This window comes from Syngnathus typhle, linkage group LG10 (genome assembly GCF_033458585.1).
Source record: "Syngnathus typhle isolate RoL2023-S1 ecotype Sweden linkage group LG10, RoL_Styp_1.0, whole genome shotgun sequence".
Lineage (NCBI taxonomy): Eukaryota > Metazoa > Chordata > Actinopteri > Syngnathiformes > Syngnathidae > Syngnathus > Syngnathus typhle.
This window is the reverse complement of record NC_083747.1, coordinates 6280113-6297875: the sequence shown is the minus strand read 5'-3', so window position 1 is coordinate 6297875 and position 17763 is coordinate 6280113. Positions and strand designations below refer to the sequence as shown.

The following is a 17763-nucleotide window of genomic DNA, read 5'->3' as shown; positions in this document are numbered from 1 at the left end:
TTAAACAACCAAAGACTCGGAAAACATTAGATTTAACCATCACTGAGCTACCATATTATTGGTTACTTGTTCATGTTTATATAGTCCATCCCTAATATGATAGTTTGTTTCAATGAAAAGCTTTAATTTTAGTCATCGAATAGAACTCTTAAGACTGTTTAAAGGCTGCTCTTTGCTGATTAGGTAAATGGGTGGTGTGAAATGTAAATTCAATTATATATTGATAGCCTATGTAGCCAATGACTTTATGTGGTGTTGAGAGATTTTATTGTATTGTATTTTATGATAGTTACGATGGATGTCAATTCCATTTATGGTATATAGACTAAACTATAAGCAGTGTTGAAAATGTATGTATGTGTGTGTGTGTGCGCGCGTGCGTGCGTGTGTCCTTACGTGCGTGTCCTTACGTGCGTATGTGTGTAAAAGTGTTTACTTTGTTACTGTGAAGTTGATACATATTAGCCTTAAGGATCTCAATGACAATTACATGGATAACCCAATTAAACTTTTGTCTGACCCAGAGTCCTGTCAAGTATTTCAGCAATGACGTGATTTAACATTGTGCTGCATTCAGTCAACACATTAAAGGTTTCATAGGTCCTGAACTGAGCGCATGTGCTGGTGTATTTTGCCTTGTGATGTTTCTGACTTGCTGCCATATGTTCACTAACAACAATATCACTTTTTTTTGTATTTTTCTGATGATTACATTACATACATTTTTACTATTGTTCTTTGTATGATAAAAAGGGCAATTTATTTTTAGTTTCATGTCACTGTTACAAGACAAAAAAAAAAGTGCATACATGCTACAGGCTGCAGTGTTTTTTTTCCAGTCCTCTAGCACCGTCAAGCGATTTTAAAAGAGAATTGCATGCTGTATTTGACAAAATCTTATTTTGCCACTTAATAATTATACAGTTTTGCACATCATACCGTCAAGCGGTTTTAAAAGAGAATTGAATGTTGTATTTGACAAAATCTTATCTTGCCACTAAATAATTATACAGTTTACACATCATAACAGTAATGACAGAATTACAGCAGCTTTATTTTCATACACTCACGCGAACGTGTTAATTTAGAAATAAAAAGTCCGTTACAATTTATGTTGGTAATGAGTGTAACATGAAAAGTGCCGTGTTAATAACAGTGTACATCTCCATGTCGCTGCACTTGACAACCATAGCAGATAGAACAAACATGTTTTTGTCGCATATTCTGGATGTCACTGGCAACCATAGGCTTCCACTGGGTCTCTTGATGCCTAATTAAGTTGCGGAGTTGGGTGCAACGCAAATAATATCTTTTTTTAGTCCGGTTATTTCAACAGCTTTCACGGTGCGCATGTTTTCTGTGCATTTTGGAGCTCGCGTTGACGTAATTACAACCCTTTTGAGCTCAGCTCAATAATACTACCTGTTGATTGTGGTTGGGAAATGAAATGTGTTCCCATAGATAAGTCCCAATAGATGAGGTCTCATGAGAGGGCAGCCCTTAAGTCGAGGTCTGTTTGGCTCTTTGGCGCAGGTCCCTGCGAGCGCTTGCAGTGCGCACAACCTCGCCATCTCTTCTCCTCATGGAAAAGTATATTGCTGTAGCAACTGGATATTTGGAGCATTTTTATGCGCGTTCTTAAATAATTTTACACTCATGGCTTAAGCGAGTTGTTTCTTTTTGTGAGCAAAATCACGCGTTTTGTAAAAATCACGTTGCAAAGTACTTTTACGCACAAGGATGGGCTCGGAGAAGCCGAACTTTTTGTCCCAACCAGTGGTGAAGAATATATTCATGTTCCGCAATGGTGACCCGTATTATGAAGCCCGACGAGTCGTGATTAATCAGAAGAGAATTTGCAACTTTGAGACGTTTTTGAGGGAGGTTACAAGTGGAATTCAGGCGCCGTTTGGAGCTGTAAGGAACATCTACACTCCGCGAAGAGGACACAAAGTGGAAAGCCTGGACAACCTTCAGAGTGGGGAGCAGTACGTCGCTGCAGGGAGAGAGAGATTCAAAAAGCTAGAGTAAGTTACATATATCTAATTTTAGCTTCTATATTGTTGTTTTGATATGGTGAGCAATCTTCATCAAAGCTCGTTCCACATATGCTTACATATTTTGTCTAAGTGGCAATTACCAAGAGCCAAAAGCTCAGCTCAACAACTTATTGAAAACCTCCCCTGGAAAACTAATGGTAAACTTGTCCAACAACTATTTCCAGTGCCTAAATCACATTAAACATTCAAACGAAAATAGAACATTCCATGTTTTAGCAACACCATTTAACACCAGTGGAAATTAAGACATTTGCAATTTAATTAACATTGCTACCAATTTCTCAGATTTATTTAAAAATTAAGGTCTGTGACTTTTTTTTGCAGCCGTGCTGAGTCATAGCTTTGGGTAAATTAGATCAGGAGAGACGCATGTATCACTATGAGAGCTCTTTATATAAGTAATGAGATTAGTCCTATTGAAGGCCACAGTGCAACAGCTCACTCTGGAGGTGTTTTGCTGTAAATCGCATGTGCACTATTCTTTTAGCTCCTCTTAATCAAGTCCATGAAGTTTGTATATTAAAGCTCACACATACAGTACTTGCTAAAACGGTGCTATGGATTATTATTATTTACCAACGTATGCAAATATAGAAACACTCACAAAATCCATCCATTATTAGTGACATAATCTAAACAGTATATACTACTTTTATTGATGAAACATTCTTGTTATATTCAAAGTGAAAGAAAACTTACTGTTATTGACAATAACGTGAAAAGCATATCTTAGACTATATAAATATATATATAATTCACTATATACTGTATATCTCTTGTCTGTAGTTATTTACAGATCGGCTTTAGAAAGAGAAGGATGTTACAGTCGCTTCCATTGCAGGTAAGCCAAAAAAGCGAGATCGTGTGAAATCGGGGTCAACCCTGGCTATTTCTTTAAGTCTGAGCAGAACCAAGTTTTTTTTCCTTGACTGCATCTTTGTAAAATGTCTATCTACAGATTCCCAAAACAACATGGAAATGTAAGAAACATTTATCAATGTCTCATTATTGAGTGTTTTGCCACTCACAGTCAGTGAAATCCTGACTTAATCTCCCTCCAGAGAAAATCAGTGCTCCGAAGCACTGACAGTGGAGAAGGCGAGTCCAAGGCTTCGCCTCTACACATCAATGGTGGCAGCAAAGACCAACTGTCCTCCTTTGTCAGAGAAATCTCCCAGGCCAGACTCCTTTCTCTCAGATTGAAGAAGAGTGGACAGAGCATAACTACTGGTGACAATGGTAATACTAAAAAATAACGTTACAAAATTCTGTTTTAGAATTCATTCATTCGTTCATTCATATGGGATGTTCATGATTGTTGCCGCATGTGCTTGTAGCTACGTTCATCTATCACAAGTCCACTTATTGTCTTCCACTTGCATGACCCTATTTTAAAACCCTAACCATTCCCTTAAACTGTACTTTAAAACACTAACCGTAGTTCAACCCCCTACGATGAAACTATTAAAAACCGTACTTTGATTCCCTAACTCTATTTTAAGGTCCTGTTGCCAGTTAAAGGTGAACATACAACTAAGGGCAAATTTCACAATTATATGGATCTCAAGCTGGGTATGAATGATTTGGCATAAATGCTCAAACGGCTCCTTATACAAACATTGTTGACATGTCCTCAGTACAATGACGTAATGCCAGCCACTTGCAACCTTACGTAACCTGCTGCCTCCATGAACGACCACTAAGTGGCACAGTTGCTCTGCGGCAGATGGTGAAATGATGACATTAAACACTTTTACAAGAAACACATTACGTCACCTTCCCTTTGCACTGATATCATAAATAAGCCCACAATTTCCGGTCAAAGCACGCTCCCTGCAATTTTACCGATAAGGGGACCAACAGGCTTTGGCTGACCCCAAGGGATCTGCACTACAGTATCACCCGCTGGTTTCTCATAGACTCATGCTTGTTTTAATCTTTCAGCAGGCTTTTAGTGTTTGTACGAATAAGAGAGTGTGTAACTTCCTTTGTTAAGAATTTCCACAAATCCAATGATCCATGCTTCCGTAAAACCTTTCAATGTGCCACAAAATGTAGTTTTTGCATATTCAATCAACAACAATAATCAACAATAATGTAAAAATGTATAGCAATTAAAAGCTTTTCAGGTTTAGAGGAAAATAAAAACTGAGGGATGAATAAATAAGAAATAAGCAACTAGGAAACTTGGGCGCTGACTGTGCTGACAGAGAGGTCACTTTTTGTATGTGCTGCTATTTTTCTTTTTTACTGTCTGTCATCTAGTGGGAACCAAGGGAATAAGAAGAAATGTTGAAAGCTTCAGACTTTTCTGCTTCGTTAGAGTGAACACAGATGCAAGCAAAAGGGTAGTGGTGGTGCAACAACTCATGCAGCAAAGGTCATGGAGTGTCTCTCTCTCTTGCTCTCACTCTCGCTCTCTCACTCTCTCTCTTTTTTCTCAAAAACATCTTTCATTTTCAATCAAACCAAACTGCTGTCTTGATGTGTTTTTTCTTTTCTTCCCCAAAATGTCACCAGATTAGTTGAATCACAATTAAAGATGACAGCAGAACAAATAAAGTGAAAGATGCCTTAAAACAAGTTAGGGTAACTGATCTGTTATGAAAGGTGAACATAAAGGGTGTCCTTTAAAGGAGGGAATACAAGATAAAAAAAAATAGAGTGAGAAAAGAGAGTACATGTGCAATCAAATATGATGGATAGCTGGAGATGTGTGTGCTGATAAAATGCATGGACATATTGAAGGCTGGGAGATGGTAAGGACTTTGGATAATTGCCTATCATTTGGTTAATCTCTCAATTTAGAGTCATCAAAGCAGAAATAAACTTGCCTGTGCCCCTTACTGGAACCAAATTGCAGCTCTGGAAATCAACAAAAGAGCCTGTTACTTGAAGGAGAGATCCTCAGATATACATGATGTACATGATGAGGGATAGGAAAGGCAAGATGAGATGGTTGCAGGGACTCTGTTCAGTGTTCATTGGGCTGTAAATGTAATGTTTTTCTTTCTTAGCTCTGCTCTGAACAAGGTTTTGATCTAATTTCAAATTACCCTCCAGGCAAGGTAATAATACATTTTAATTTGAAGTAAAAATAATAAGCTGGAGTGTAGTGTTTTTCACGTTGTCACTGTCTTACAACAACTCCCTATGATGATAGTCTGATTAAAAGCACAAAATGTGCAGGTTAGAGCAGGTGTTGGGAATTTTGCTCATGAACCCAGGCCAGCAGATCTGAGCGAAGGAGAGCTGTGCCGTGGTGGGGGTGATCATAGCCGAGTTTAATTATAGCCAGTCAAAGCGTCTCTTGTCCCTCCCATTAAATATGACAAACTAATCACGCATGTGCGGCCTATGGTGGGCCCTTAGAGATCACACCCATTCAGTATAGTCGGATGATTTTAAGATAAGAATATGAGAAAGACGCACTTAGAAAATTTGTCCAATTGAAGAATTGTAAAATGTATTTATTTATTAAAATAGTAGAATTTTGTGATTTATTTGCTACTCCGTATTGAATGAACAATACATATTTATAAGTCGTATATATTTTTTATCACCACTGTGCCATCAGCTATTTCTGTTCTGGTTGGGCACTGTCCCATAATCATCTGGACATGATATTGCTGGCAAGCAAGGTCACTTCCCATCTTGTTTACCTCAGCTCTCAGCTCTATGGTTGCCAGTTACTGTATGAGAATTACTTGTCCAAGCATGTGCTTTTTTATTTTGACATTTTGCTCTTTTTTGTTGTTGATCATAAACAACTCTGAATAAATAACACTTAAAAAAAACTACACGTCAATAGTAAACATATGACAACTTTACAATTAAAGGAGATGAACTGCTTGATTCATCATCCAAGGTCTTCTTTTGAACAGAATATTTCTATTCTCTATCTACGAGAATATTACAACTCCTTTGTGTCAGACCTTTTGGAGATAGTAGTGTAGGTGTAGAGTGATTTTCAAATACAGCCAGGTAAAACAGGGTCAGTATTGCAGTCTTCAGGGTATTCACTCACACAAAACATCATGTTGAAAAGCCCGCTGCCTCCTTTTCATGCATCTACGAGGCTCCATAGTGTTAATGCAGCAGGAGCAAATTCAATTTACTGTATGTCACATGATGGAGCACCATTATGTCCACTTATGTTTCTGTACTTCCTTTCCCAGTCAAGGACAGATATCTAGTAAATTTGAAGGCAAGATTAGGGCCGTGTCTGCATCAAAACATTACAGAGTTTTCAAAAACTTAAACTCTGGTGTAGAATTGTGTTTTGTGTTTTCATTTGTGCTTGTTTTCTCAAGTTTTAACTTTTTTTTTTTTTGATGTGTCACAAAATACCCAGTCACAAACCCTCCATGCCCTCTGTTAGAAACAATCAAACTGATGAGACATTACATGTTTCTTCCCAAAATTCTAATTTTGGGCTGTACGTAGTTAATTTTTATGTATTATTATCAAGTAAAAGCATGAAAGAAAAGGCTGCTCATCCAACAAATGCATCCGTGTGTACATGCGTGCAGACAAGTCATCCAGCCAGATCAAACCAGAGCCTTCGTGTCATAGAAAGCCATACTGCCACGGGGAATTATCCATGTTAGCATATGTATCTATAATGCCTGTCAGAGCAAAACAGCTCTGGGAGACAGGAGGCATGTGCACAAAGAGAAATATGGTGTGGCTGTGTCAAAAAGAGGCTCAAAAGCTAAAGGATGTGGGATGCCAACATTTAAATGTTGTTTTTTTTCTCCCTGTTGCTCAGATCGTTGTTGGGGATTGTGTGAGCAATGTGTGAGCAATGTGCTATTTGTGTTTGCAGTGTTTGTGCTTGTGTGTGCGTGTGTGGGTGTGTGTTTGTGTGTATGGGTGCTTTTTTATGGCCATTTTTCCATATCACCTCCTTTATTTGGGACTTCTCATCTCCCGTTTTTACTGCAGCAGGAAAATGTTTTTTATGACCCTTTGATGTGGGATTAGGGGATTAAAGTGTGGGGTGGCAGCACTAATCTGCCACATTAATCTGTTAACAAGTGTTTCAGCAGTACAAGGTTAACTGTGACATGCAGAGTGTGGCTCTGAGACTTTCCCAGACTCACATTTTCCTCATGTCTGTCATTTTAAATCCAAGCTGCTTTGCTCAGATCAAATTTGCAAGGTATCTACGCCGAATATTGAAAAGAGCTTTTGTGTCTAATCTAAAGGGCAAAATGATGCATTTACAGAAATCAACCGTCTGCATAAGAGCTGAATAAAGAAGCAGAATGGTTGGGCCCATACGAAGGTTGTCAGAAAGGTTCCAGGACTTCTGTCACAAAAGATACATTTCGAACTTGAATCTTTTGTTTTCACTTTCAATACTGGTTTTGGATTTTTTGTTTAAATATAAAAACTGGGTTGTTGTTTAAGGCAAATTGTGTCTAAGAAATGAATGACTACATCTCATAGTGATGAAAGACTCAATGATAAGATTTTACTTAATCAAAAAGTCATCAAATATGCATTAGTACTCTGTGCTGATATAGTGTGTATGAGGTAATATTCTTTTGCATGATAATGAGAGAAAAAAACACATGGACACAATTCATTTCAGAACTTTAATCAAAATGTGTGAAGTATATTGCTGTTATTAATTATCCTCTTTTAATGACCTGCTCTTCAAATCCCATACCTGCTCATCCACAGCTTTCTTTTGGCTACTCAATCATATTCCTCTTGCTCCAGATGAAAGTTATTTGCATAAAATATTATTCAAGGTTTGTTCTTTTCCCCGTAATGTTTCATCTTCAACCGTAGCAAAACGTCAGTCAGTTTTGCATTTGAAACTCTTCCAATCTCATTTGTACTTTCATTGCTAAATGAAGAAAGGGAACACAAATGACTCAATTTCCTCTGCCCACTCTTTTACTGTTTATTTTGTATTGAAAATTGCCCATTCATAGTGTTTCCAAACAAGTGTGCAATTACGGTGTTTATCAGAGCGCTAACTTGAATTCCTCCTATGACCTTTAAGGTTAATTACTCTTAGGCATTTGATGCACATGTTCACATTAAAGCTCCAAATTCCGTATTAATTATGTACTCCAGCAAACCTCCCTTGTAATGTTTGCTTCAAATGAAAATTAAGCATTGTCTTACAGTATAATGTCTTTATTCAGGCTGGCAGGAAGAATTTGCCAGCTATTTGCACTGGGTGTCTGATTTTAATTCTGCATATCAATACGCAAAAGGACTTGCAGTGGAATTCACTACTTAAACTAATATCAATGAAATATATTAATTTAATAAAAAAAGTAGTATAAGGAATTAGTGCGATGATCTGCTTGGTGAACTATCCCTTCAAAGAAAAACATTTTTTTTTCATCCCTGACTGAAGCATTAGTGAAGACAATGATGGCAATGCTCATATGACATTAACTGTTTTCATTAACCTTCGACCATAAGCTAAACTTAGGTGATACTTGATACATGAGCTTTTAAACACGTTTACAGCTTTCTCTTGAACAGTTCAATTGTTTGGACAAGTTGTTTACTTGCACGAAACCAATCGGTGGAGGTAGGTAGGTGGGGTGGTTTACTGAAGACCACCAGGTGTCCCTCTTGTGCTGTGTTTGTACAAACCTTAAAACATATTTTTTTGAATGTGTGTGTGTGTTCATGTGTTTGGTTGTTGTTGTTTTTTTACAATTACAATACCTGACAAATATTCTGAATATGTGATCGTACATGATGGGAGTTGATGTTAAGAAATAATGGACAATTGCTATGGACTGAAGAATAGGGGCTATATCGTGAATAGGCGACAGTATTTACACTACACAATTGAGATATAAGGTTTTGTTAAGTGTTTTCTTATTGGCAATTTGGAATGCTTTATCTGTAAAATATATTCACGTAATTATGAAACAATTCAGAAATGTGACATTATCGATTTGTCGTTGTGTCGAAATGTATGTTGTTTTTTCTTCTCTTTTTCAGTAATGAAGATCCTGTTTAAAATGATGAAGTTTATGGTACATGTTAATATTCGGCCACATTTAATTTTATTTTCCTCCTACATCTTTCTCCCCAGATGACTTGGATTCAAAAGCTGATAATGGAAATGCAGAAGTTAAATCCCTAGATCAGTCAATTGAAGAGGTACGGTTTTGACTATTGTCTAGTACAAAGATAATTGTCGGACGTGCATATTTTTAAAAATGACTAAAGGTGTTTTCTCATAACTGTAATGTGATCTCAAAGATCTGTATTGATCATTGATTGAGTTACAGTTGTCACAGTGGTGCTGGATATCTATTTCTCACAGGATCTGTTGAGTTCAGTTGTTTTGTAATGTAGATATTTATTAGATAAGTATTTAATAGTAAACCATTTGTTATGATTACATTATTATATACAGAACATTTCTGTTATGTTGCAGGACCTTGCATCAGATGTTACCAAATCATCAGAGGAGTCTGGCGAAAAGGCGGAAGAGAAGCAGGAGGCCTCTGCTGAAAATACCTTTGAAAAGGAAACTTCAGTTATCCAAGTAGAAGGGGCAGATAAGGAGACAACTAGTCCAACAAAGGGAGGTGGTGAAGAGGAAAATGAAGCGGCAAAGAATGAAAATGAGGGAGAAGTAACTGCGTTGTCAAAAGAGCAGGCAGAGGAGGTAAAAGAAGTGAAGGACACGGTAGTAAATGAAAGTAAGAGGGTCCCAGATGAGAGAAGGGCAACACCAGATGAGACAAGGGAGGCCTCAGGCCATAGTAAAAAGAACATTGCAGAAGAGAGTAGGGAAGAGAGTGCAGATGTGAGTGAGGCGACAGCAAATGTCAGTAAGGATGCTTCAGATGAGAACCAGAATGAGATTTCAGAACACAAGGAGAAGGAAGAAATGGCCGATGAGAGTAAGGATGAAGTTGCCAATGACTGTAGGAATGAGAGTAGAGATAAGAATAAGGATGAGAGTAGGAATGAGGTTAAAGATGAAGTGGTAGATAAGATAAATAATGAAAACACTAATAAAAGTAAGGATGGAGCTGTAGATCATCTTGCCAATGAGCGTAAGGATGAGATTGTCGATGAGAGTAGGTATGAGTTTACAGACGAGACGGCAGATAAGAGAAATAATGAGAACACTAATGAAAGTCAGGATATGGCTGTAGATCATCTTGCCAATGAGAGTAAGGATGAAGTTTCCGAGAGTAGGGAGGATTTGGCAGATAAGGCTCCAAATGAGAGTAAGGATGAGACTCCAAATGAGAGCAATGCTGCAGCTGTAGATGAGAATAAGGGTGAGCTTGCCTTTGAGAGTAAGGATGAGACTCCAAATGAGAGCAATGCTGCAGCTGTAGATGAGAATAAGGATGGGACTCCAAATGAGAGCAATGCTCCAGCTGTGGATGAGAATAAGGGTGAGCTTGCCATTGAGAGTAAGTCTGTTACATCTTCTGGAGACCAAATGACTGCACACTTAAACAATATAAATGGCGATACCAAAGAAGGTCAAAATGAGGGATAAGATACCAAATGCAGTGCTGATAAAAATGACAATGGTAATGACAGGAAAGAGAAAGAAAATCAGTGATCAATGAAGGTAGCTATAGTTATAGTTAGTTAGACCACAGTAGGAATGGGGTACTTGACGACAATCTCGGTACACCTTCTGAGAATAGAAGTAGTTAAAATTCATTTAATGATGATGTGTAACAGCTGAATAATGGCAAGATGTATGGAAATATCAAAAATGTCTTCCTTGAAGTGAGTAATTTCAGAATGACATAACATTACAGCTAACCATTTAACTTTGTTCATTTGTCTAGCTATGCTTGTAATAGGTTATCTATTAATTAAATGTGAATTTTAAAAAGTCATTTCCAATGACCGTTCACACTATATGGATACAAATTCAAGCTGCGTTACTATATGATAAATTTATTTGAATGTATTTGTACGAAAACCATTACTCTGTCATGTTCTCCATCTGCCTAAGGAAGCCCATAGAGTGATAGTTGTGCCAAATCTAAAATTTAGCACGAGACAGTTTATGATTATATCTGCTTTATCTGGATCAGAATCACCGAGACATGAGTTCTCACCCGTGCTCACAAAAGCCATAAGAACCAGCTCCACATGTTCTAAATTAACTTTGTGATCCATGCAACACAAGTTTGTGTTACAAGTTCCAATGCATTTCTACTTAGATAGTGTGTGACGCAGACTTTGGTGGCCAGCTCAAATAGATGCTCACTTAGGCCTTAAATAACCCATACAGGACCCAGACAAGTTGGCTTTATTATTTGGCATTGATCCTATCGAGGACTCCAGGTGCGTGTGAGTCATCAGTGAGCAGATGTGTGTGTGTGTGTGGTGGTAGATGTGAGGTGCTCCATGACTCACTTTTGACTGCTCAAGGTGATGGTCCTCTGGGTGCTATTTCCGGATGTGTCATTAATTCTGTCCTATCTAGTCCAGTGGTCCCTTTCAGTGTGTGCACATGTGGGTGTGTTAATGAGGCCGCAAATAGCCCACTTATCATTCTATACGTTGCCTTTCTAAATGACCCTGCTGATAGATTGGACTGAAAACTGTACTCTACTCTAATGAAGGCAACTCATGTATGCTTTAGAGATGCAGGGAAGTAAAATTCATATACATACATATGTACTTTAATAATTATAAATTCCGGCTTGACTGTATATGTTAACAATTTTACTACTACTGTACAACTATTCACCTCTAGTACTTTATACTCTATAACTCCAACCAATATGTGTATACTTATATATATATATATATATATATATTGTGTGCTATATATGAAGGAGAGGGAGACAGAGAGGCAGAGAGAGAAATAAAACAATAAAACACAGAGAGTACAAAGCGTCTGCATAAATGTGAATACAGTCTTGCAAAAAAAATGGCCAGCATATTTAGCTTTTATTATGTTTAAAAATAGATATACTGTACTACATTGTGGATATTGACTTCAGTTTTTTTATGCATTATAATCCACTAGGGAGAGTATAGTTACATCAGGAGACCCACTGAATGTAAAATCAAGTTACAACACGGAACCCTGAATAAGGATTTTCTTGAGACAAAAAATATCTTTAAAATTCTGCCTTTGGACAGCAAAAGAATGATACCAAACACACAATTTACAGCATGAGACTACTTGTGAGCACATTTATTGATCACCAGCACACACTCTCACTCGGTCTTTTAACATCTTGGTTTATGGTCTTTGAACAAGATTATATGTTACATGTGATTGAGTAATTTTTTAGTTTAGAATACCGATAATATAGCTTTGTGGTTTGTCTGATAAAAAAAACTTCATGACAAAATCACCAAACTTTGATTAAAAATACATAAATAAAACGAAGAGGGTATTAGTGGCATTAGGACTGTAAGTAAGAGATGAATTTACGCAAACATTTTCATTACGTATGTAAGAACACATACTTTTTTCTTTCCAAAAAGTGTGATTCGGTGGTTGCCACCAATTTCTATTTTTTTTTAATGAAACAACCAGATACTATAATACTTTACTCTGAATAGCAAGTCGTACGCTACATACACAATCGATTGACAAGTGTAATTTATAGTGAAAATACAATCCATGTATTTACTTGAAGACCAGTTGTGTTGCTTTGCTTCGAAAGTAAAATTCAACCTGGGAGCCCAAAAAAGCTCCAGCTCTGGTTGTCAAGGTAACAAAGAGACAGATGTGCACTATGGAATGGGGCAGGTTGAGCACTGGCTCATTTGCCCAACACTAGTTGCTTTCTAGAGGGCTGTAGAATAAGAAAAGAAATAAGGATTAACATATGTATGTTTCTGACCAAATTGTAACAATTAAATCAAGGTAAAATAGTATAAACATCCCATGTTTGAGAATCCCTGCTGTACTAAAAGTAGAATATGGCCATATGTTTTATATGCCACTTTTAAAAGTAAAATAATCCACCACGATGATCTGTGCTTTTTCTTTATAATTAACAGACAGTGTTGTTGAACTTCTATATAGCTTTCATCACACCTTCTGGTTTTAGTTATTGATCATGTTAAATGTTTTACTCCAGAAGAAAGGGTAAAAAAAAAAAATGTAACTCTCTCAAGTCTATTCTGTCTCGCTCATCTAATTTACCCCAATAGTACACAATTATCTAAACTAGACTCACGGTTGATTTTACTTAAATGTAGACAGTAAAGTGCTGGTGATTTTATGAGTCTGTGTTTACATGTCATGCAGCTTGGATTGGTTATTATGTCTGGCGCTTTGGCTATTGTGAAATGGCAGCGACGCATCGATAACGCCTGCTGTTCAGCCTCTCTCCCGCAGCACCACATTTCTCTTCGACACTGAAAAGAAAAATGTTCACTTGTTCAGTGGCTGTGTTCTATTGATTTGTTCTTGGGTTACTTTCTTTGTCTTACTTTAGATTTGTGTGGCCAGCACTCACAAACGTGAAGTGTTTTGTCGAATAAAAAAATAATGATGCACATGAAATGTCAATTTTATAATCTTAGAAGTGTTGTGTCAAACAACGAGAAGAGTTGACCCTATCAGTCATGTGAGCTGACCTTTTAGGTCTTACTAATGGACTTACTCACTAATCACTCTACTCACTCACCTCTCATTCACTCACTCAAACTATTTTATCCCCGTTCAATCAGACTACTGTCAGGTTTCTGACTTTGGAGTTGCTGGCTGGATGTTCTGGACCTTGGAAAGTGTAACTGGCACCTTTCCTTCCCCAGGGGTTGGTGCTCTCATTATGGGGGTACCTGTGACAAAATCAAAGGTACTGTGTTGGTCACAACTGTATTTTAAACAGAAATGGGTCTCTTGGTGGAGAATTAAACCTTACCAACTGTTGAATGCAAATCAGCCAAGCGCTCTTTAAACTTTTGTTGCAGATATAATTCCTCTTTGGAGTAGCTTTTGGCAAAGGCAGATAGCAGGAGACCCACAGCCATGGAGGTACCTCCCACACAGAACAGCACAGCTCCAGTCAGCTTGCAAACGTCGAGCGCACGGTTAAAACTAACTGCCTGGCTGTTGAGAAACAACACATATATATGTATGCATATATATATATATATATATATATATATATATATATATATATATATATATATATATATATATATATATTATTGCATATTAACTGCATACAGTTTTTGGTAGGTTCTACGATAACTTAATCGCCATAAAGCAATTCTGAATGATATACCTGTCCACAAAAAGAAGATCCTCTTCACCAAATGCTTCAATTCTAGCTGGAGTGGCATATCCCACAACAATGACAATCAGGCCCGCAAACAAGATTAAGGTGCCAAACGCAAGACAGACCTAAGGTTGGGAAAAACAAAATATTTAATATATATATATATGTATATTAATATATTGTATAGTAAAAATTTAACGGCAGTTAGGTTTAGGCATGAGTAAACTATGGTTAATCTCACCTTCCAGAGTAAAGAGCTCCACCTGCTAGGCGATCTCTGAATCTGAAAATCTTCATCACGTTCCCAGATGGAGGCTGTGCACTCCTCATAAAACTGGATGACAGAGACGTATTTCTAAATTTAATACCTCAATTTCCCTTTATTTATCTGTGTCACTTTCTCTTGAGGAAAGATACGTGTGTGTTCTACCTGGTGAAGGTAAGAGCGGACACCGTACTGCTGACAGTTGCCACTGACTTGGGCTTGCTCTCCATATTCCGAACCACAGATCTCAGAGCAAGACGCCATCCTTCACATCTGTCTGCCTGCTTGAACAGAGTAACGCATGAATGAATCCCCCCACACAGTTTTGCACAACCCTGCATTATGCACATGCTCATATGAATCTATTTATGCATTCATAAACACATTTCCCCCCCACGCATTCTCATAAAACTTATACAGCACGTTGAAGCTGTGCATGCAAATGTAAAATGAATATCAATGGCGCATTCTCATTTCTAAATAAGATCCTTGCACTACAACACCCTTTGCAGGCATGTTTTAAGCTCCTTTTTATTATTTTGTTATTATTACAAATTTTACTTTGCATGTTTACATTGTAAGACAACTTAAATTGGGGGTTGAATGAGATTTGTCGTATGTATGAAATGTTCAAGACCCTCTTCTAGGCCCTCAAAACTTAAATAGATGCCTTTATAGTGTGTAACTCTAATCCCTACCTTGGTAGACTGCCTCCTGTGCAATCTGCAGAATTCTATTTTCGTGCCAGCGCGTATCTAGTCTAGTGTTAAGGGCCGTGTAGCGCTCATCTGGGCGCACAAAGCAGTTTTGCCCCCAACGCACTTGCTAATTTGGTGAAAACAAGTACACTGATTTCTGTGACTTATTTGAGTATTATACTCTGTGCTACATTCACAGAATTACAGACATGTGTTAAAAATACTCCAGTAAAAATACAATAGTAAGTCAACTCCTGTATTCAAAATGTTTTAAATGTGCAGTACAGACTCTTATGTGCCCGAGTAGTAGTACTAAAGTTAAAAAAAAAAAAAAAAAAAAATTTAAACTCATTTTGATAACTTGGCACAATGAAAAGAATTATATACGTATATTTGTGTTAATGTGATATTTATTAGTTGTTCTTCCTAAATTCCCACCACTAGCATACAGCGTTTTCTGTGAGCTGTCCTTGGTGCTGAACGCCATTACCCCAGCATGAAAACATGCACATACGTCATATATGACGTTCGACTGAGAACAGACCTCGAGCGTGCGTCCTCCCAACCCCCATGAGATATATTATATAGACCACAGAGCGTTTTTCAATTTAATTTAAAAAGACCGTATTGACAAAATCTGGTCGACTGACTTCCCGGCAAGTGCAAATTGGCAGCAGAGCATGATTGATCCAAATGTACGTGGATTAACTTTTACTTCATTTGATATGCTCGTGTTCGTATTATTTCAGTCTTGAATTTCATCGATGAAGCGACACTACCGAAGTTTCCATCGACAGATACGTCCAATCCAAATGTGGACAATATAATTAAGATTTACGCACGACGCACGCACTCGTTTTGACATGAAAACACGCACGTCGACGACGTCGTTAACAAGTCTCACATCTAAACTGTCAAATGAGCATGTAAATTGCTTTCAAAATAGTATTATAGTATTTTAAAACCTGCAATTGCAATTTACCTGTCATTAGCAGCTCGGAGAGCGATGACTCGCTGCTGCTTGCTCAGCCGGCTCCCATCACTCTGTCTCTCTCTCTGTCTCTCTCTCTCTCTCTCTCTCTCTCTCTCTCTCTCTCTCGCTCTCTCTTTTCCTCTGTCGCGCTCTCGCACTCTCCCTTTCTCCCGTCGATGATTCAGAGTCCCTTGTTTGCTGCGCATGTGCCAACTCCATGACAACATCGTGATTCAGAGCCGTGTATAAATAACCAGGCAATGATTGGATAGGACTGATAATCGTTAAAAATTCACCAAAACAGGATGCAAGAATCAGATGTATATAGATATATATGTATAGATAGATAGACGGAGCACTTAAGAGCTGAAACATGCTTTTCATGAAATGTCAATTTGAGCCGCAGTTTATTTAAACTCATTCATATCCTGTTACTGTGTTTTATAACGTGTAAGAATTGCAGTCAACGAGACAGGCAACGACAATAACGGAACAGATCTGCTGAGACAGATGGCTTGTTAGGTGACGCTTCTGTTTCCATCGAGTTGCTGAGGGATTATTATTATTTGTGTGGGGATTTAAATTTCTGTGGAGCATGGTCCCAAACCTGTAGCTGTCTTTTTGTTCTTTGACTGTCTACTTGCCAGTAACGCACAATGCTCACTCATTTAGCAAATATTAATCTCAGATTTACATTGTGGATTGCTTTCACAGCAACCTGTCATGAGCAATACATTCATTATTTAATGAGGATGTTGTCATAAAACTGGGACAAATTTGTCATGCTAATTAGACGAAACACCTTGGTTGATGTCTCTAGGATTGAATTAAATTAAATCTTTTCTCGGGGTATCATCATTTTTTGTACATGTCTGTGTGATTAGTTTTTTTTGATCAGATTTTCATTGGAGAGTTTTCATAAATTATTATTATTATTATTATTATTATTATTATTATTATTATTATTATTATTATTATTATTATTATTATTATTATTATTATCTTTTATTGTGCCCTCGTGCATGTATGAAAGAAGATTACTTTTAAATCCTCCCCCCTCCCCTCAGTTAGTTAATGAGCAAAAAATACTCGTATTTTCTTGTGTGTTTCATTCCTTTATGATTTCACTTCTTTCTACACTGCACTATTGTATTTTTTAATAACACACAGATTCATAAAAATAGTCCAGTATCACTTTGTTATGGGGCTGAAACAAATTATTTGCATTTCAGTTAATGTCAGTGGAAGACATTACTTCAGTTTCTGAACCTTTTGAGTTACAAATGTGCTTGAGGTCTCACTGTATTTTTAAGAATACTCATTCAATTCTCTGTCTTCCTGCTGGTCTGTCTGTCTGTCTCTCTCCTTTACTCTGTGTACAGTACATGGTGAGCATCCCAGTGTAGAGTGAGGCAGTTTCTATGGTGATATGAAAAGGTCACCTTCGGGGAACTCTGTGAGCGTGTGCAGAATACCAGTTGAATAATTAAGCCTTCTCTAATGACTGATAACAGATCACAGCTCATTACAGGAAGAGAAA

The 17763-nt window shown here is 37.5% G+C and overlaps 2 protein-coding genes across 5 annotated transcripts; one reads left to right on the top strand and one right to left on the bottom strand.

Moving 5' to 3' along the window:
* Window positions 1–1740: 1740 nt before the first annotated feature.
* Window positions 1741–10572, top strand: LOC133160932 (doublecortin domain-containing protein 2-like). The gene is made up of 5 exons (XM_061289053.1): window positions 1741–2027; window positions 2131–2197; window positions 3122–3299; window positions 9139–9206; window positions 9487–10572. Exons 1-5 carry the CDS (start codon window positions 1741–1743, stop codon window positions 10570–10572), a joined length of 1686 nt encoding a protein of 561 aa, XP_061145037.1.
* Window positions 10573–11543: 971 nt separating this feature from the next.
* Window positions 11544–16348, bottom strand: nrsn1 (neurensin 1). Of its 4 annotated transcripts, none has more exons than XR_009716095.1 (7): window positions 16233–16326; window positions 14718–14836; window positions 14529–14621; window positions 14294–14412; window positions 13928–14115; window positions 13691–13844; window positions 11544–13418 (listed from the first exon to the last, which is right to left on the bottom strand). XR_009716095.1 is itself a non-coding variant. In XM_061290162.1 (6 exons), exons 2-6 carry the CDS (start codon window positions 14814–14816, stop codon window positions 13741–13743), a joined length of 603 nt encoding a protein of 200 aa, XP_061146146.1. In that variant the 5' UTR covers window positions 14817–14833; window positions 16233–16348; the 3' UTR covers window positions 11544–13740. The 4 variants fall into 4 exon arrangements, 2 of the variants coding, with proteins under 2 accessions (XP_061146146.1, XP_061146145.1); XR_009716096.1 differs by having other exon boundaries at window positions 11544–12850; XM_061290162.1 differs by having other exon boundaries at window positions 11544–13844; window positions 14718–14833; window positions 16233–16348.
* Window positions 16349–17763: the final 1415 nt, after the last annotated feature.